Source organism: Paroedura picta, chromosome 2 (assembly GCF_049243985.1).
Source record: "Paroedura picta isolate Pp20150507F chromosome 2, Ppicta_v3.0, whole genome shotgun sequence".
Classification (NCBI taxonomy): Eukaryota; Metazoa; Chordata; class Lepidosauria; order Squamata; family Gekkonidae; genus Paroedura; species Paroedura picta.
The window spans coordinates 165,809,034-165,828,013 of record NC_135370.1 but is presented as its reverse complement, the minus strand read 5'-3'; the positions used below and the strand labels follow the sequence as shown (position 1 = coordinate 165,828,013).

The 18,980-nt window shown below is 46.3% G+C and overlaps 1 protein-coding gene across 9 annotated transcripts in view; it reads right to left on the bottom strand.

Moving 5' to 3' along the window:
- Positions 1-18,980, bottom strand: part of EVL (Enah/Vasp-like) — a 188,655-nt gene that overhangs the window by 91,130 nt on the left and 78,545 nt on the right. For 8 of the 9 annotated variants that reach the window (XM_077323666.1, XM_077323667.1, XM_077323662.1 and 5 more), the window contains exon 2: positions 967-1,135. In XM_077323666.1, coding sequence (XP_077179781.1) covers positions 967-1,135 — 169 coding nt within the window. Of the gene's footprint in view, positions 1-966; positions 1,136-17,338; positions 17,477-18,980 lie in introns of those variants that run through there. The other variant, XM_077323665.1, reaches the window with a different exon arrangement.

Below are 18,980 nucleotides of genomic sequence, written 5' to 3'. Positions count from 1 at the left end.
ACAGATTTCCAAAAATCAATGCAATAATCAACAGAGTTCCTCTGATCAAGGCTTGAATTTTAGCCCAGTGGCCCATCCACCCCAATCCTCCAGCATACCACTTTGTCCATTCCACCCTGTTTTTATCCCACAAATCTGCGAAAAACAGGAATCCTGGGACTGAAATAAATTAGTCACAATCAGCAGATATATACAAGAGTGAGCATATGCACAAACGCACATGTATGTATACACACTTTACTCTCAATGTTTCTTTTCTCCATGTCACTTCCAGATAATTTTTAAAAAGTTAAAAATGCAGCAATCCAAAAACAGTTAAACAAAAAAAAAAAAGAAGAAGAAGAAGAGTTGGTTCTTATATGCCGCTTTTCCCGACCCGAAGGAGGCTCAAAGCGGCTTACAGTCGCCTTCCCATTCCTCTCCCCACAACAGACACTCTGTGGGGCGGGGGAGGCTGAGAGAGCCCTGATATCACTGCCCGGTCAGAACAGTTTTATCAGTGCCGTGGCGAGCTGGTTGCATGTGGGGGAGCGCAGAATCGAACCTGGCATGCCAGATTAGAACTCCACACTCCTAACCACTACACCAAACTGGCTGTACACCTAACCACTACACCAAACTGACAATCGGACTATGGTAGAAAACAGTCCTATTAAAAAACTCTACTGCAAGTGCCTGTAGCCTACTTCAGAGCCCACCACAGTAACACTTATGGGTCAGAGGCACACGTGGGACCAGAAACCAGCCTACAATAGCTGTATCTGGCATCCACCGAAAGACCTCAGAAGCTGAAGTTAACTGAAAGGCAGGTTCAGATAGCAGTATGGGTCACAGATTAAACAGGATGCAAAATTTGTGGTGTCTTTCTGGGGCAGAGAGAAGGAGCAAAGAGGAACTGAAGCCGTGTGCACGAGTTTCGTTTTAACACTGATAAGGAGGAGACGGGTGGAAACCAGAATTACTCACTTGTTGATCTTGTAGTTTAACTCCGACTACTCTAAATGTGTTACTGGCAGTGTTGTGGTAGATGTTGATTCGGCTGAACCCTTGTTGGCCGGGCTTTATTGGCACCCATTTCTTACTGGTATCGTCATAGACCATGACTGACGCCCGAGCTTGGCAAATACTCTGCTCACTGTAGAATGGGGGAGAAAAGAGAGAGAAGCAACTATTAAACAACAGTAAACAGTAAACATGCAAACTGTATAACAGGTATATGCAGAAAGAGACAAGGCAATGTTTCAAGATGTATGAAGAAAGACCAAGACATATGAGGAAAGGTTGGGGGGGGGGGCTTGGTATGTTTAGCCATGTTGGATGGAGCAGAGTTGTTCTCTCTTGCCCTGGAGGGACGGACCAGAACCAATGGGATGAAATGAATTCAAAAGAAATTCCATCTAAACTGTACCCCACTGAGGTCCCTGTCCTCTCCAGGCTGTTTCCCAAATCCTCACGAGTTTCCCAATCTGGATTTGGCAGCCGCCCCCTCCCCTTCCTCCTTTGGTGGCCGGGGGTCGGGGGGAGGACCCTAGATACTGCCTTATATTGAAGAATCATTGGACCATCGGTTTATCAAAATCAGTATTGTCTATTCAGACTGCTGGCAGCTCTCCATGGGTGTCTTCCATCTCCTACTTCCTGAACTTTGTAACTGAAGATACTGGGGAATGTATGCCAAGCAGAAGCTCTGCCATTGAGCCCTGGCCCCTCCAACGTCATACAGAGCCAGAAATTGGGATCATGCAACCAGTATTTTGAGCAGCAATGGCTCTTCAAGGCCTCTCACTCTTTCAGACTGGCTCAGTCCTCCTACCCAACTGTTGTGTGGTTGTTCTTAAACTGCAATTCTCTGCCACAGACAACTTTTGAAAACCAAACCAAGTCCTCCGACTTGTGTCCATGCAACTTCCGCAGTCTGATCAGACACATCCTTATGGCTTTCGGTTCCTCTGTTGATGAGTTATGGCTGCAGACCTGTATTCTTATGCAGTCATGTCAGAATGGGATTAAGGATGATCTGACATGCATCAGTTGTAGAGTCAACCTTTCCTCTGCTTGCTGTTTCCACCTACTACACCATCTCCCCAGACCAGCCTTTTCCAAGCCTTTGACCATGGATGAGCCCCTGAAATAAATTTTCAGGCTTTGAGGACCCTGGGAAGTGATGTCAGCTGGCCACGCCCCCGGAAGTGACAGGTCGCCATGGGTGATATCACCATCCACACCCTTAGCATTGCTTTCACTCCCTCTCTTCTTTACTGCAACTATGGCAACTCCATCTCATGTAGGCCAGAAAGAAGGGAAGGAGCTGAGAAGACAGACCAGATCCCCTCATACTACGGCACAAAAGACTCTCCTGCTTTGAGTTTTACTCCCACAGCCTACCCACTGAGCTCTCTGGACAGAGGTGGCCAGTTTCCAAGCTTGTGGCCAAGTCCATTAAGGCAGGATGGGGAAGGCCGTGGACCCCCCTCTGGAGCTCCCGTGGATGGCTGGGGGTCTGCAGCCCCCTGGTTGGGAATCCCTGCCCTGAACTGTTCTCCTCCAAACTGAGCTGGGGGGGGGAAGTTGGGAATCAGTGGATGAGGAAGGGGTCACACTATTGATCCACTGGGAATTTCTTCTCCATGTCACACAGCCATTCAACAAAAATTTCCAATCTAAAATTCGGGGTAGTGTTCCTCGTTCACTTAGACCAGTTAAAGTGTTGTCAAAAGCCCTTGGGGGGGGGGGACAATGTACAAAGCAGAGCTTAGCTCAGCTCACGTTCCCCAAAATGGTAACAGAGGGAGTGTCTACACACCCGCTGCCCTGAAATCACACCGCAGACCTTCCTCTGAGCCTGAGAAAAAACTTCCAAAGGGAGAATTATTGGAGGGGACATGGCTCACTGGAAGAGCCTCTGCTTTGCATGCAGAATGTCCCAGGTTCAATCCCCGGCATCTCCAGTTGAAAGAACCGGACAGTAGGTGATAAGAAAGACTTCCATCTGAGACTGTGGAGAGCCACTGCCCGTCAGAGGAGACAACACTGACCTTGATGGACCAACAGTCTGATTCAGTCTAAGGCCACTTCATGACGTCAAGCGGATGTCTCCCTTTAATGCTGAGGCTTCCTGCTTTCCACGGAGGGGAAAACCCCACTGCGGACGCCGCCTGGGGTGGGTTGCTATTGCTCTGCTTAGGATTTTTGCTTGGTGGAGGGAAAGGAACAGCAGCGACAACACAACACTTGAAAGAGCAGTTTAATATTTTGAAAGGTTTATCATCCAAGCATTTCCCTGACTAAGGAAGCATTACAGAAGAATGCTGTGGATTGCCAAACACAGGAGAGCACAGAAAGCCTTAAAGCAACTGAAAAACAGACCTCTTAAGAAAATAAAAAGTGTTGTATTTCGCATACAGCTGCTGCAAAGCCACGGCATTCACTGCCCAACCCACAAGAGACACCCCCTTCGCAAGCCCACACACACACACAGCTGTGCACTGTCCACCAACTCAAAGGGTAAAATTAATGTTTTGCTTCTCCCTGACTTTTGCTCACAGAGTCCTAAAGCCTTGCCAGACAGATGCTGCACCCCGGCAAACAAACCAGAAAGAGGCCTTTTGTACGATCAACCTGAGAAATATTCCCGAGAAATGCTGAGGCTACATTCATGATCACATCATGCAAAAACTCCCCCCCCCCACCCCTGCACTGCAAGACAACATTTAAGCCTTTATGTCTTAAGCCTTTAAGTCTTGGGCATCTCAGTGCAGAAAGCTATAGCTTTACATAACCAAACTGACATAACGGGGGGTGGGGAACAAGCATAGGGAAGGAGGAGGAGAAGGAGGAGGAGGAGGCAGCATCCAACCTGTTTGCTTTTAAAGTTAGAAGTGTCTCCTTTTGCGATCAAGCTGCAGCCGATTTATGCCCCCCTCCCAAAAAAACCTGGGGTTCATTCTGTACATGTTAGATAATGCACTTTTAATGCGATTTAAAAGTAGATTTTCTTGTTCTGCACAGGAAAATCCAGCTGCAAAACCACGTTGGCAGTGCATTATCCAACGAGTGCAGAACAGGCCCTGGATACCCCAGGCAAACCCTATCCCACCAGAACTCAGAAGCTAAGCAGAGCTGGCTCTGGCTAACACTTGGAAGAGCAACCTCCTAAGAACACCAGGGTCATAACGCAGGAGCAGGCAGTGGCAAACCATCTCTGAACATCTCATGACTGGCAACCAGACAATCTTAGGATACCCTGGCTGTATTACATACGTGGCGTACAATAAATAAATAAATATGGCAACACCCTTTGGGTTTTCAAGGCAAGAGACAGAAAGAGGTGGTTTTTCACTACCCAATTCTGCAAAGCTTCCTTGGTGGCCACAACCAAATACTAACTAACTAAGGCTGGCCCCACTTAGATTCTTAGATGCAATTAGATTGGCCTGGCCTGGCTACCCATCTCAGGGAATAAGCTAAGCAGGGTCGGTACTTGGATGGGAGACCACCAAGAAAGGCTTTGTAGAGGCAGGCAATGACAAGCCACCTATATTTTTCACTTGCCTTAAAAGCCCCTTGCTGGGGCTAAGTTAGTGGCCATTTGAAGGCACTTACCTAATTCTACCTTAAGAGGGGACATGAGATTTATACAATTATAAATGGTGTGAAGGAAGAGATTCTCCCCCGTCCCCTTTCCTTTTTAATGCTCGTATACAGAGTCTTCCAATTTGACTGACTGGCTGAAGATTCAGGACGCGACCAAGCAATGCAACATGTGATTAACTTGCATTGTTGGCTATTTGCTTAGACAGCTTTAAACGTTGATTTTGTGATGGCAGATGCATTACTCCGTATCAACTAAATGGAATCTCCATATTCAGAGGCAGTGTACCCCTAAATATGAAAAGCTGGTGTGCAAACATCGAACAGGCTGTACAATAAACTCTCTTGAATGCCAAAAAGTTTTTCAAGTCAGTTTCTTTGAACAAACAGTTCATGGAGGTCTAGATTCACTCATATTCAAAATGCAACTTGCCTCATTATACAATATTAATTCAAGAATCTCATAATCTCCAACTTATCCTTATAATGTCACAATGACCACAGGTTCAGTTAACAATACGGAGAATCCTGGGTAGTCTGCTCGCTTCTTGTGCAAGAATTAAACAGAGTTTATTGTACAGCCTATTTGTCATTCCTTTTCTTCGTTTTGTGGTTTCGAGAGATAGGCTGGCCTTCGTCTTTTTTCATGCGCAAACAACAGCAGAGGGATGTTGCCCCCGTATTCTAACTTGACACCTTCCTGGAAGCATCTTGCTAGGCCAGTGATGGAAACAGGCCTGGACAAGCACTTCGGTCTGGTTGTGCAGCACTCCTGTGCTCTGCAGAAAATAAGAACCCAAATCATTTTTGTTTTAAATCTAAGAAGAAGAAGCAAAATGCCAGGGAAACTCACATCCCTATGAATCCATGCAGGCTTTTAAGCAAAAGCCAAAGAGTAAACAACTGTCTTGAATTCACAAGCAAGAATGAGAAAAAATACATAATACTAACAACAACAACAACAACAACAATATTTATAAACACCCATCCCTGAAAGCTCCAGGGCCATTATTATTATTATTATTATTATTATTATTATTATTATTATTATTATTATTATCCCGCCTCCCCCCAGAGGCTCGAGGCAGGTCACATAAAAACTAATCCCCTAAAAAAATAAAAGCACAATAAAACATAATACAATTAATTATGCACAGCATCAGCTTCCGTGCGTTAGCGCCATGCTGTTGCAGCAGGGCACAATGCCCCGCCGTTTCCTGTGAATGCATGGGAGCGGAGCGTGCTGGGTTGCCCCCGTGTAGCGCGTGTGCACTTTACGCTGGGGCTAGGAGGCCCAGCCAAGGTAAGTGCAGCGGCACAGCCGAGGGAGGTGGGGAGGGGCCGGGGGAGTGGGGGGACAGGGGGTCACCCCTGCCAGCTCCGTGCTGCCACGGAGCCCACAGGGGCATTCGGTGTCCTTTAAGGGACACCGCAGGTCGAGGACGGGTGGCCCAACAGGCCCGGTGCTGCCGATTATACACAGCGCTGGGCTGCCGAAGCCCCAGCTTACCCAGGAAGCTCTGGAAGATCCCGCGTTCGCTTAACGCGGGTCTTCCAAAGCCCTGGGCCGGGAGGCGCCTATGCTGGTGGCGGCAGCGTGCGTTCTCGGTGATTTTAACCGAAGCGCTGCTGCCGCCAGCGCATGCCTTATGGCCCGTGCATTATGCCTTATGGCCTAGGTGGGTAACAACAAATATATAACAATAAAATAATACAATCCATGTACTGTTTTCTGCATTTTATGTAAACCACCCTGAGCCTCAGGGGAGGGTGGTAGATGGATGGATGGATGGATGGATGGATGGATGGATGGATGGATGGATGGATGGATGGATGGATGGATGGATGGATGGATGGACGGACGGACGGGTAGGTAGGTAGACAGACAGACAGGTCTAATATACTGATGTAGTAATCAGAAATTTTAAAATCAGATAGTCATTAATGTTCCAACAAATCAATCCATTCTAAAAGCCACCTCTTTCTCTCTCTAGTGAGAGGGTGGTATATATATAAATTAACAATCAGAGTTTGGTGGTAGAAACAAGGCAGCCAGAGTTTCAGTATTATTTCCGGCCTGAACTGCAGGCCTGGCAGAACAGTTCTGCCACTATTTTAATAACGAATGTATTTCTATGACTCTTGTTAAAAAGGTCAAAAACAATGGCCAGGTACAAGAAAAAAGAAAGTGTTTCAATGGAACAATCTCAACGGCAGCAACTTAACAGAGATTCTGGAGCGTACCGTGCATTGAAAAATGAGTGCTTTTGCTTAAAACTAAAAGACAGCCTTTAAAAACACATGCAAACTCCTGAGGTTCAATTGCCCAAGGTCCTCCTTGCTGTAATCTGAACTGGAGTTAGAATGCAGATGTTAGAGCTGACGCAGGACTGCCACTGAAAACAGAAGTCCTGAGATTCCCTCACCCTTCCTCTATTCACAGTCATGTCTAAGAACAGAAACTGACCCTTTGTACTCAAGAGTTTCCCAACCACAAATAATGACGAATGGGGGATAGGCAACTTGGGATCATGAAGATTTGTCATGCAGCTTACAGTCCTAGACATTACAGGGGAGAACAGGAGATGACGCAGGGGCAGCTGTTTCGGCCAGCAGCTACGTGTCTGGCATTGCCTCTCATTTCAAGCTTGAACGGAGTCCTGGTTATGAATGGCTCTTGAGCGTGTGGATGTGTAAAGTGCTGTCAAGACTCACAGCAACACCTGCAAGGGGCTTTCAAGGCAACGGACAAGCTGAGCTGGTTTGGCCTTGTCTTCCTCTGCTGCTTTCCATAGAGGTCTCCCATCCAAGGACAAACCAGGGCGAACCCTGCTTAGCTTCCAAGACCTGCTGAGACTCGGCTATGCCATGCCACCTTCCTTCCAGCAAACGCTGACAGGGGCTCCTGGGAATTGTAGTCCACGGACATCTGGAAGGCCGCAGTTTGACTACCCCTGCTCTAGGAGTTTCCCATCCTGGATTTAGCAATCCAACTGATGGCTGTGGGTGGGGACCTGCCTACTTTAAAATCCTCCACACACAGTAAATTTCCTTTGCCAGGGCAAAGGATCATTCTCTCAAGTTGTGGTAGATCTGTATATAGACACGACTCTCTTTTTGCAATTGCTATCACCCCCCCATGCCTCTCCAGGTGCTTCTTAAAAACTGCATAAGGATTCCCCCCCTCCCCTCTTCAGCCTGCTGCCGCGGGATTCACGTAAGGTGTAGAGCAGGTTGTGATAATGAGGTAACAAATGGGATGCCGAAGGTTTAATGGTTAGATTGATCTTTAGTTGATTAAAAGGTAGAGGGCAACTGGAATCAATGAGAGCCTAATTGAATGATCTGCTGTGGTAAATTAAGAGCGGAGATCTGTTTATATTGGGGCCATTTTGGCTTTCAGTGCATTAATGCATGGGGGACGGAGAAAAAACATGTTAGAAGATGCCCTTTTCTTCCTAGATATGTCGATATCTCAAAAGACCCCCTTACGCTGAAGTTTTAGTAAACGGTAAAGGTACTTAATTTTAATTGATTCATTAATCAAGCCATCAGGAGGAAGGCAGATTAATCTGCTGACTGCCTTAATAAACCTCCTTTATCTGCCATTTCAACTTGCAAGTGGAGCCTACGGATACCTGTCTGCTTCTAATTACCTTCAGGAGCAATCAAAGCTCCTTAAGCTACGGCAGGGCAGTTTTCTTCACGCTGAAGAGGCAACCCCGTTTCTGCAACACAAGGCCAAGTTCATCAGAAGTCTGGCCGAAATCCTACCATACTAGGATTCATCTAGGTAGGGGACCAAACCTTGCTCGTACGTTCTAGTGGGTGGCTCCTGTCCCCATAGATTCCAAGTACAAATCAAAATTGCGGCAAAAGGAGACTTCGGAGTGCATTTGGCAAGTTAATCTGTCCCAAGAACATTTTCACCTAAGCACCTTAGCACAGCACTGTGGCATTAGTTCGAGCTGTTCTATTTCCCCTTTAACATTTGAAAAAGAAGACGGTGATCCTTACAGGAAATGAAAGAGTGGGTGATCCTCGTGTGCAGGTGCATGCACCTGTGACAGACACATTCTCTCTCTCTCTCTCTCTCTCTCTCTCTCTCTCTCCCTCACTAAGTCTGAAAAGACGTAGATTCTGAATGGCTAGAATCCTATACATGGTGCTATGGGGGCTACATAAGCAGCCTGGCTATTCCAGTTAAGGTGATTACAGTTTGCCATTTGGATCTTACCATAGGGTGGGGGAGGCATCTGTTGTATCTCAGGTGAGTGGGTAAGTGGCAAATTTGGGGAGAGGCTGTGGTTCGGTGGTAAAGCATTTGCTTAGCATGCAGAAGGTCTTAGGTTCGATTCCCGGCACTTCCAGTTAGAAGAAGAGTTGTTTTTCATACCCTGTTTTTCACTATCCAAAGGATTCTCAAGGTGGCTTGCAATCGCCTTCCCTTTCCTCTCCCCACAACAGGCACCCTGTGAGGTAGGTGGGGCTGAGAGAGCTCTGACGGAACTGCCCTGTGAGAACTGCTCTAACAGGACTGGGACTAGCCCAAGGTCACCCAGCTGGCTGCATATGGCGAAGGGGGGAATCAAACCCAGCTCTGCAGATCAGAAGACATTGCTCTTAACCACTACACACCACTATGAGCTCCCACTCTTATTCACTACAGCGTTAAAGACTCAAGATGATGCAAAAGACCTATGTCAGAGACTCTGAAGAGCCACAGTCTGCGGAGGCAGCAGTGATCTGGACAGACCAGGGATCTAACTCGGAATAAGGCAGTTTAATGTGCCCAAGTTATGTGCCCACGGATAATTGGGCCACTGTTTCCCCTTATAAGCAATGCTAACAAACAACCTTCAGTCTGGAGAAGAAGAGCTTGAGAGGGAACATGATGGCTGTCTTTAAGTATCTGAAAGTATCTGTCTTTAAGTATCTGTCTTTAAGTATCTGGAGGGCACGGAAAGGTTCCTGTTGGCAGCAGAGGAGAGGATCAACAGTAATGGGTTTAAACTACATGTAGAATGATACAGGCTAGATATTAGTAGGGGAGAAATTCACAGTCAGAGTAGTTCAGCAGTGGGATCAGCTGCCTAAGGAGGTGGTGAGCTCACACATGGTCTTGAAGAAGAAGAAGAAGAAGAAGAAGAAGAAGAAGAAGAAGAAGAAGAAGAAGAAGAAGAAGAAGAAGAGTTGGTTCTTATATGCCGCTTTTCTCTACCTGAAGGAGGCTCAAAGCGGCTTACAGTCGCCTTCCCTTTCCTCTCCCCACAACAGACACCCTGTGAGGTGGGTGAGGCTGAGAGAGCCCTGATATCACTGCTTGGTCAGAACAGTTTTATCAGGGCCGAGAGGAGCCCAAGGTCACCCAGCTGGCTGCATTTGGGGGAGTGCAGAATCGAACCCAGCATGTCAGATTAGAAGTCCCCACTCCTAACCACTACACCAAACTGGCTTTAAACAGTGGCTGGATGGATACTAGTCCTGTATGCTTTCGGCTGATCCTGTATTGAGCAGGGGGTTGGACTAGATGGCCTAGACGGCCCCTTCCAACTCTACAATTCAATGATTCTATAATTAAAAAACCCACAGCCACATATAACAACACTAAATGCTCAGGCAAGTCATCACACAGCATAGACCCAGCAGGGCCAATTCCTCCTGATGAGCCACATTTCGAACGGACACAACGATGCTATTTTTTCACATAAGGTGTTCAACTTTTTGGTAAGCCTACAGGAAATCATAGACCTGTGGTCCAGCACGCTGTACTAGAAAGACCCGGCTACCCTAAACCTCACTCAGCATTGGGTGTTTCAGTAAAAGGAAAGGAAATGTCACGGCGCAGGACATGCGATGGTCCTGCCCTGCTAACTTTAGCAGGCCTGTGAGGCAGACCACAGAGATGCAGCTCCAAGCTGCAGACTATAAAGATACCTTGCATGAGCTAGGTAAAAGAACCACTTTAAATAATGCAATCATTAATTTGCTTATAGCTCACTTCTGTTGCTGAGACTCAAACAAGCAAGATCATAGAATCATAGAGTTGGAAGGGGCCATACAGGCCATCTAGTCCAACCCCCTGATCAATGCAGGATCAGCCCTAAGCACCTTAAGCAAGATGAATACTCTGTCTGGGGCAATGATGCTGGGTACTTTTTGTGCTGGGAGGGGCAACACGGGAGGGCTTCTGGAGTTCTGGCCTCACTGGTGGGCCTCTTGATGGCACCAAGGTTTTGGCTACTGTGTGATTCAGAGTATTGTACTGGATGGGCCATTGGCCTGATCCAACATGGCTTCTCTTATGTTCTAAGGCTGCAAGGCGAACAAATCGGTCAGTCCTAGAGGAGATCAGCCCTGACTGCTCCTTAGAAGGCCAGATCCTGAAGATGAAACTCAAATACTTTGGCCACCTCATGAGAGTTCAGCAGTGGAATAGGCTGCCTAAGGAGGTGGTGAGCTCCCCCTCACTGGCAGTCTTCAAGCAAAGGTTGGATACACACTTTTCTCGGATTCTTTAGGATGCTTAGGGCTGATCCTGCATTGAGCAGGGGGTTGGACTAGATGGCCTGTGTGGCCCCTTACAACTCTATGAGTCTGTGATTCTGTGAGAAGGAAGGATTCCCTGAAGAGCCTAATGCTGGGAGTGATAGCTGGGGCAAAAGAAGAAGGGGACGACAGAGAATGAGGTGGCTGGATGGAGTCACTGAAGCAGACGGTGCAAATTTAAATGGACTCCGGGGAATGGTAGAGGACAGGAAGGCCTGGAGGATCATTGTCCATGGGGTCGCAATGGGTCAGACACGACTTCGCACCTAACAACAACATGTTCTAAGGATTGCGTAGGATAAAACAATGCAATCAAATAACATGAGATATTCAAAGGAACAATGCATTAGGATCACAAATACTGGAAACAATGCTGAAAAGGTATCAAGGATGGTATGCGATATATAATGCAAAACAGACGAACCGGAATTACAAAACTGAAAACAATGCAGTAAAAGCAAAAGAATACAGTGAACAGTGGAACAGACCACACTTCTTCTCCCTTTTCAAGAGCTCCCTTCTGGATCTATCCATTATACTACAGCAGAGGTGACCAAACTGTGGCTCTCCAGATGTCCATGGACTACAATTACCTTGAGTCCCGGCCAGCATATGCTCCTGGACACAAATCTAGATTTGTACTGCAGACCAGCATGGCTACTCTCTGAAAAATCAGAAGGGGCCTTCTGGACCTCTGCAAACAAGCAAGCCCTCAAGTGGGAGATGCAACAGAGAGGTTTCTGTACAGGCAGCTATCGATCTCACCACTGCTCTCCATTTGTTGGATCTGCAATCAGCAAGAAATTTGGTGAAGTCTACCCTGATGGGTTGTTGTTAAGCTGCTAAACTCCACCTATGTGCTCACTGGTGACACCACATGATCACTGGTGGGATTGCAACAACGAGGAGTGGAAATTCCCCAGCATGTGTGGTTGGGAGATTCCTTTGTTTAAGCTGGGCCACTGCCCACCTTCTCCTCCTTCAGAAAGAAAAGCTCTCTGCTAGCAACAAAGAAGGAATCCTCCATTAATCTCTCAGCTCTGTCCATCTGCTGATGTGTGGGCATGTAGTCCTGCTTGCAAAGCCAGCCATAGGGGCTTGCACTGTGTTTCTTTATAACTACCTTTTAAGCTTTTGTGCACTGCTTTAGTGAGGAGACTGAAGCAGAGGAGTATGATATCTATTTCTGAATCATCTTTCCAGTATTCCTTTTAAACCTCAAAGCGCAGTGAGTCTGGATCTATGCCTCATCCACAAAAGGTAACTAAATAATTGCAAATACTCTGTTACTCTGCAGCTCTATTTCTCTGGAAGGACCTAGGACCAAGTCTAGTCCTAAAGTCCCAACAAGGGTGCCTGCTTCCTAACTCAATTCCTTGTCTCAGTCCTGACTTCCCTCTCATTGGCTTTCTTTGGCAGTTGAGAGGGAGACTTTTATTTTTTTAAACTGTTCTTGGGCCTTCCATGTTCACTTGATAGCCTAAATCTCCCCCTGTGGTTTAGTGAGAACTTTTCTGCCTGTTACAGGAACAGAAATAGCAGTGAAGAGATTCCTAGCCAGGATCCAAAACAGTCTTTGATAAGGTGCTGTACAAGCCAGGGCTGAATCTGCACAGAGCTTTTATTCCAATCCCAGGTTGATTCAATCTACACTGAATGCAAGTTCCATTTTGAGTTTGGCCAATTTAAATTTTCCCTCTACAACAAGCAGGATTGATCCGGAGTGACTGTACCTTTCCCCCGCAATATCCTGGAGTGGATATAACCCTCAACATTTGAAAAATCAGCACGGGAAAGTGTGCAGCTGTCTGCTTGTCCTGAACTTGCTGCCTCCGATGCTGTAAAAGCCCTGATTGGCCAGAGGTCAGTTCAAAGGCTTCCTCGTTCCCAGGTTGCAAGCTACCCTTAAAGGGGAAGCCCTTTCTCTCTGAAGAAGCTCCAGAAGTCCTAACTTCTCTTGGCAGAGATTTGCCTCTGGGATTTATTCCCCCTCCTCTGCTGTCTCCAATCCTCTCCCCTCCCCTTCAAGAAAAGAAAGAGGCTCCTGCTGGGCTTGGCTCTCCCCCCTTCTGAGCTTTCCTAATCATGTGCAGAACACTTTTCTGTTTCAATGGGAAGGGGAGGATAGAGGAAGACCTGTGTTCAAATCGATCTGAATTCAGCAGGATCCACAACAGAATAAACAAAGTAAGTGCGGAATCAGCCCAGTTTTTTTGTTTTGTTTTCTTGCTGTTTAAATACCTTATTGCTGAACTACTAAAATAGCCAACAGGCCTTCAGGAATAACTTGATACACTAAACAGAGTTACACCATTCTGAGGCCCCTGAAGTCAATGGTCTTATAATAGGGCATAAACTCCACTTAGTATTGTACTGTAAGGATAACACCATATCTATTTCTGTAGTAAAACATGTTTAGTTTAGGGGCACATAATTGGAGGTTCCTTTTTGCCAATATACACTTACAGAACAAGATGTGAAAGAAAGAATCCGTGCAGTTTTTAAATGTCCTGCCTCAAGTGGCATAACATCATGCATCTGATAAGCTAGACTGCAATCCCAGAAACTTAATTTCATACTACAGCTGTTTGACTTCAAAGTGTCACTGGGCTCTGAGGTTTGAGCTGGGTAAGGAATTTTATTGGTGCATTGAAAAAAAATAATCTTAGGCTCAAGGGAAGAAGACTACAAGCAGAAAAACCACCTCTACAAATGCCAGCTCGCAGTCAGACATTAAAAAACTGAAATAAAAATATCTTTTGTAATCCTTTCCAAGTGTCAGGGATTTTGGACTCCAAAAGAAACCTGTTTTGTGCACTATTTTCAGTCATCCTCTTCCGTAATGCTTAAAATAGCGATTTGGCTTTCTCTTTGCGTGGAAGCAAGCGCCTTCCAGCAGACAAAATTTTAAGTCTCATTGGTCTATATTTAAATATATTGGCATATTTTCTGGCACAGAGGCTGGAAATGGCTTAAAAACAAAAGGGGAAAAATTAGGTAATTCATAAAAACTAGATGCAAATATGATGAGTAGCAGAATATACATTAAAAGAACAGCCACCTTAGAAAACCTGGAAGAACAACTTTAGAGATTTTCTAAAATTTGCAAAAGAAAGGCCTGATGGTTCCCCAAAGGATCTAGTTCTACAACAGGTAGGTGTCAACAGAAACAAGCAACTCAGATGTTAGTGAACTGAGAGGGGTTACTGGTTGGATTAGGATCTTGGACATCCAGATGTGAATCTTCACTCTGCCATGGAAGCTTGCTGAACCAACTACATGTTTGCCTAACTTACCTCACAGGATTGTTGTGAGGATAAAATGGAGCAGAGGAGAGTTGGCAGAGTTTAAATTTGCAAAGAGGAACATAGCACCAGCTAGCAGAATAAAAAAGTTTTATTGTGAAGAGAAACAACCTTGTGTAGAAAGGGGGGGAGGGGGAGAGAGAGAGAGAGAGGAGAGAGAGAGACCTAACTAACTGTCTAACTGTTGTTTAGGAGGCAAACACGGAGGAAGTGTGCTTAAGGGAGCAGGAAGTCTCCATTTGAGCCAATCAGGCCACTGGAGAAAAGTATTTGAAACATTCCAGGAAATTTCTAATCTAACTATGCTAAATGCCTCCCTCCCAAATTCAACAAACAAGATAGCACAAGCTGAGCCTCCGGATGACAGTAGTAGCTACCAAACACTAAGCTCCCCCTGTCACTACCCAACTACTCATTTCCTTCTTGAGCTTGGAGCAAGACAAGAACGAGGAAATCTCAGCAGCTGACAACCTCTTGGTTCCTCTTTGTTGATCCAACCACATCTGAGCAGAAGCCAGATATTGTCACTGGACAAGTGAGCCTTGGGGCAACATGACCATCTGAGTCACTGGGAAATCTCTCAGTGGGCTGTTGCCCTGGGTGGGGCACTGAAAACCAGCAACTAAAGAAGCACTGCAGGAGTCACTTGGCTTCAGCAGCAGCAACAAGCTGTGTCCCTTGGAGGCCTTTATCCAGCAGCACTATTACTGGAAGTGATGGGAGAGCCCATGTCCATTGTCAGTACTGCTGGCTGAGTCTGAGATGGGCTGTCCTTTCAATGAAGCGCCATGGGTCTGCACAAGCTGTCCAACTTTGGTTATTCTGCCTTCAAGCCTGTGTCTAGAGATTGTTAACAGCTGCTGCAGCCACACAGAGCCTCCCTATCATGTGCAGACTCATTCTTTGCAATATTCAAGGGACTCTTGCAGTCCAATCTACCGCTCTTAACCAATTAATTACACATATGTTTTCAGCTAAACAAAACTGGCAATTCACTCATCAGCTGTAACATCGGGTCATTCATGGCAGCAGCATAATCAACAGGTGGACTAAGAATAGAATTATAACATTGGAAGGGACCTCCAGGGTCATCTAGTCCAACCCCCTGCACAATGCAGGACACTCATAACTGCCTGCCTACCCATAGTGAACCCAATTCCAGGCCCGGATGATTCCCCCCATACACACCAGAATCCCTGGCCAATTTGGCCTGGAGGAAGTTCACCTCCCGAATCCAAAGTGGTGATTTGCATTTCCCTGGGCATGCAAGAAAGAGCCACGAGAGCCAAGCTCAGACACAATCCCTTCTGCCCTCCCCTCACAATCTGCCTCAGTTCACAGAATCAGCGTTTCTGTCAGATGGCTATCTAGCCTCTGCTTAAATTTTTTTAAAGATGGAGAACCCATCACTTCCTGAGGAATCCTGTTCCACTGAGGAACTGCTCTAACTGCCATGAACTTCTTCCGGATGTTTAGCTGAAAATTCTTTTTAATTAATTTCAACCCTTTGGTTCCGGTCTGACCCTCCGGGGCACCAGACGACAACTCTGTCCCATCCTCTATATCAGTGGTCCCCAAACGTTTTATCACCGGGGACTGGCCAATGCTGGAAAACATTACTGAGGCCCGGGGGGGGGTAGTCTTTTGCTGAGGGACGTTGCCACCGCCACCTGAGCCCCTGCCCCTGCTCCACTTGCTTTCCTGCCAGCGCCCCTGACTTCCCGCCGCCCACTGGGGGGGTGCTGCCAGCAGCAGCTGTACAGTGCCATGCCGAAGGGGAGCCCCAACCATGGTGGCTGCTAGAAAGCACCAAAGGTGAACCAGCTGCAGAGTGGCAGGGCAGCCCCCAAGGCAACAGCTGGAGAGGAGGAGGAGGAGGAGGAGGAGGAGGTGCGGCCCGGTACCAACTGATCCATGGATCGGTGCTGGTCCCCGGACCGGGGGTTGGGGACCACTGCTCTATATGACATCCTTTCAGGTACTTGAAGATGGCTATCATGTCTGAAAGAATACTATTATACAACGAATAAAACACTTTTTAAAACTGTGAGTAATATGAACCACAGCTGTCATTTTGAACTTTCAGAACTAAAGCTATGGTGCCAGCATGCCACCTGTGATAGAGAACCTTCAACCAGTTCTAACATTTTCTACATTTATACATTAGTTGGTAAACATCTTATATTTTAAATAGTTGGGATAGCAGATTTCAGTGTCTTGCCTACTTGAGTCCAAGCCAACAATTCTACCACAAAGAAAAATTAATCACAATGCTGCAGCCATTCATGTTGTGTTTTGTAGCAAGAGGAATTAGGAGAGAAGAAACTCAATTTCGAGGAAGGACCAAAGACTAGAAATGTAATTGAAGAAAAATTACGCTGGCTGTATATGAAGAAGAAGAAGAAGAGTTGGTTCTTATATGTCGCTTTTCCCTACCCAAAGGAGGCTCAAAGCGGCTTACAGTCGCCTTCCCATTCCTCTCCCCACAACAGACACCCTGTGGGGTGGGTGAGGCTGAGAGAGCCCTGATATCCCTGCCCGTTCACAACAGTTTTATCAGTGCTGTGGTGAGCCCAAGGTCACCCAGCTGGCTGCATGTGGGGGAGTGCAGAATCAAACCTGGCATGCCAGATTAGAAGTCCGCACTCCTAACCACTACACAAAACTGGCTCTTGGATAGTCTTATCGACTTTATCCACTCTTTGAAATCTTCAAATCATAGAAGTATTAATCCTTTTCTTTCTTTCACTCACTCACAGACACACAGACACAAGCACAGTGCGCTAACGTTTGCATGCATGTTTTCAAAAATAAATTCTTATTGCTCATATAACATAATATTATGCTGCAACGAAATGGCCACAGATTCACGAATAAGATGCCCACGTACTTACCTCTGTGCCATCGAAAACTCCTGGTGTATATTTTAGGAAGGGGAAAAGATAGTCTGCACTAAAACATAGTCCTTGTAACTTCTATAGCAGAACATGAAAGTCAGACAAGCAAGCTGACTTGAACGTTTACACAGGGTCTTGTAACCAAACAGGAAAAGGAAGCTTTACCAAAATAGAGAGCCTATGTGCAGGAAGCAAACGTTGCATTTCCCCCCCTAAAACGAAATCTATTGTTCAGCAGAAACATCTATGGAGAAAAGGCACAAATCACCCAGACTGTACCCACCTCCGTCACAAGGCTGGTGTTACAACCAGATTTTGCCCAACAAATAAGTCCACCAATGCAATTCCACTCTTGACTTCACGTGCCAATTCAAAACCTAGGACCAAAAGTCTTTGTTTACAACAAAGCCTTTGTTTAAAAAGAGAGCCTTTGGTCTATTTGGGGATTTGATATAACAGGTGGGAGTCATTGAGGGAAGGATGTGGAACAGTGTTGTCAGCCTCCAGGTGGGGCCTGGAAATCTCCATACAACAGAAATCAGCTCTCCTAGAGAACATGGCTGCTTTGAAGGGTGGCACTATATCTCAACAGGGGATTAGCACCCCTAGGTGCTGCAGGCTGACTGCATCGCATCACTTTCATGGAAAACCCAGAGGTGACATCAGTCTAGGGATGCCAGCCACCTGGTGGGACGTGGAGATTCCTGGGGATTGCAGCTCATCGCCAGACTGCAAAGATCAGTTCCCCTGGAGAAAAGGGATGCTCTGGACGGAATATCCCACTGAGGCCAGGGGGGATCTGGTAATTCTACATCAGTCTGCTCTAGGAATTGCTGGAAACTCTATTGCCAGAATGAGGCTTATTCCTAGACTGACCCACCAGGGGAGTCACCCACCATAGATGCTGTGATTTCGTATATTTAAGGACCAAGGAGTAATATGGTTGTTAGGTGGTGTGGTAAGATGGGGGCAGAAATTCACTTTTATCCTAGACTTTCCACCGAAAGCCATGCAGTTACCCTGTGCCTGCTTGCATGCCGGGAAGGGCGGGGTACAAATGGAGGAATAATTAAAAATAAATCATAATAATGTTTATTTCTTGGATCACTTTCATAATATAGAATATGGTTTGCGGGAAGAATGAGGTGGGATTTCACATGCTGGCTGGTTTGATTCAAATGTTCCCCGTTCAATTTCATTTCCCCCTTGTGAGTTTTTATTCCCCTTTTCCTTGGCCCCAAATCTCTCAATGAACTAAACGTGATGCTCAACTCTATGTTGATTCAACACAGAGCATTACAGAAACAGCAAGTATGGCAAAAATAGCACAGAAGGAACAAAAGATTCATTGGCAGCAGCATTAAAACTGAGGTCAATGGAAACCGTCAACAACACCATGCAAAATCCAAAAGGAACAAGGTGGCTGCTTCAAGCCGTCCCTACATTACACTGCAACTCTCTTCTCCATGGAGTGATACTGTCGAAAAATCTCGTCTTCTTTCCCACCTACTACTAAAGCTACTGTACTGCTGGAATGGTTATTCTCGGGGACTGGAGTACAAGAGTGTGTGAACAAGACCTTGGGGTACTTGTGGATTGTAAACTAAACATGAGCAGGCAGTGTGATGCAGCGGTAAAA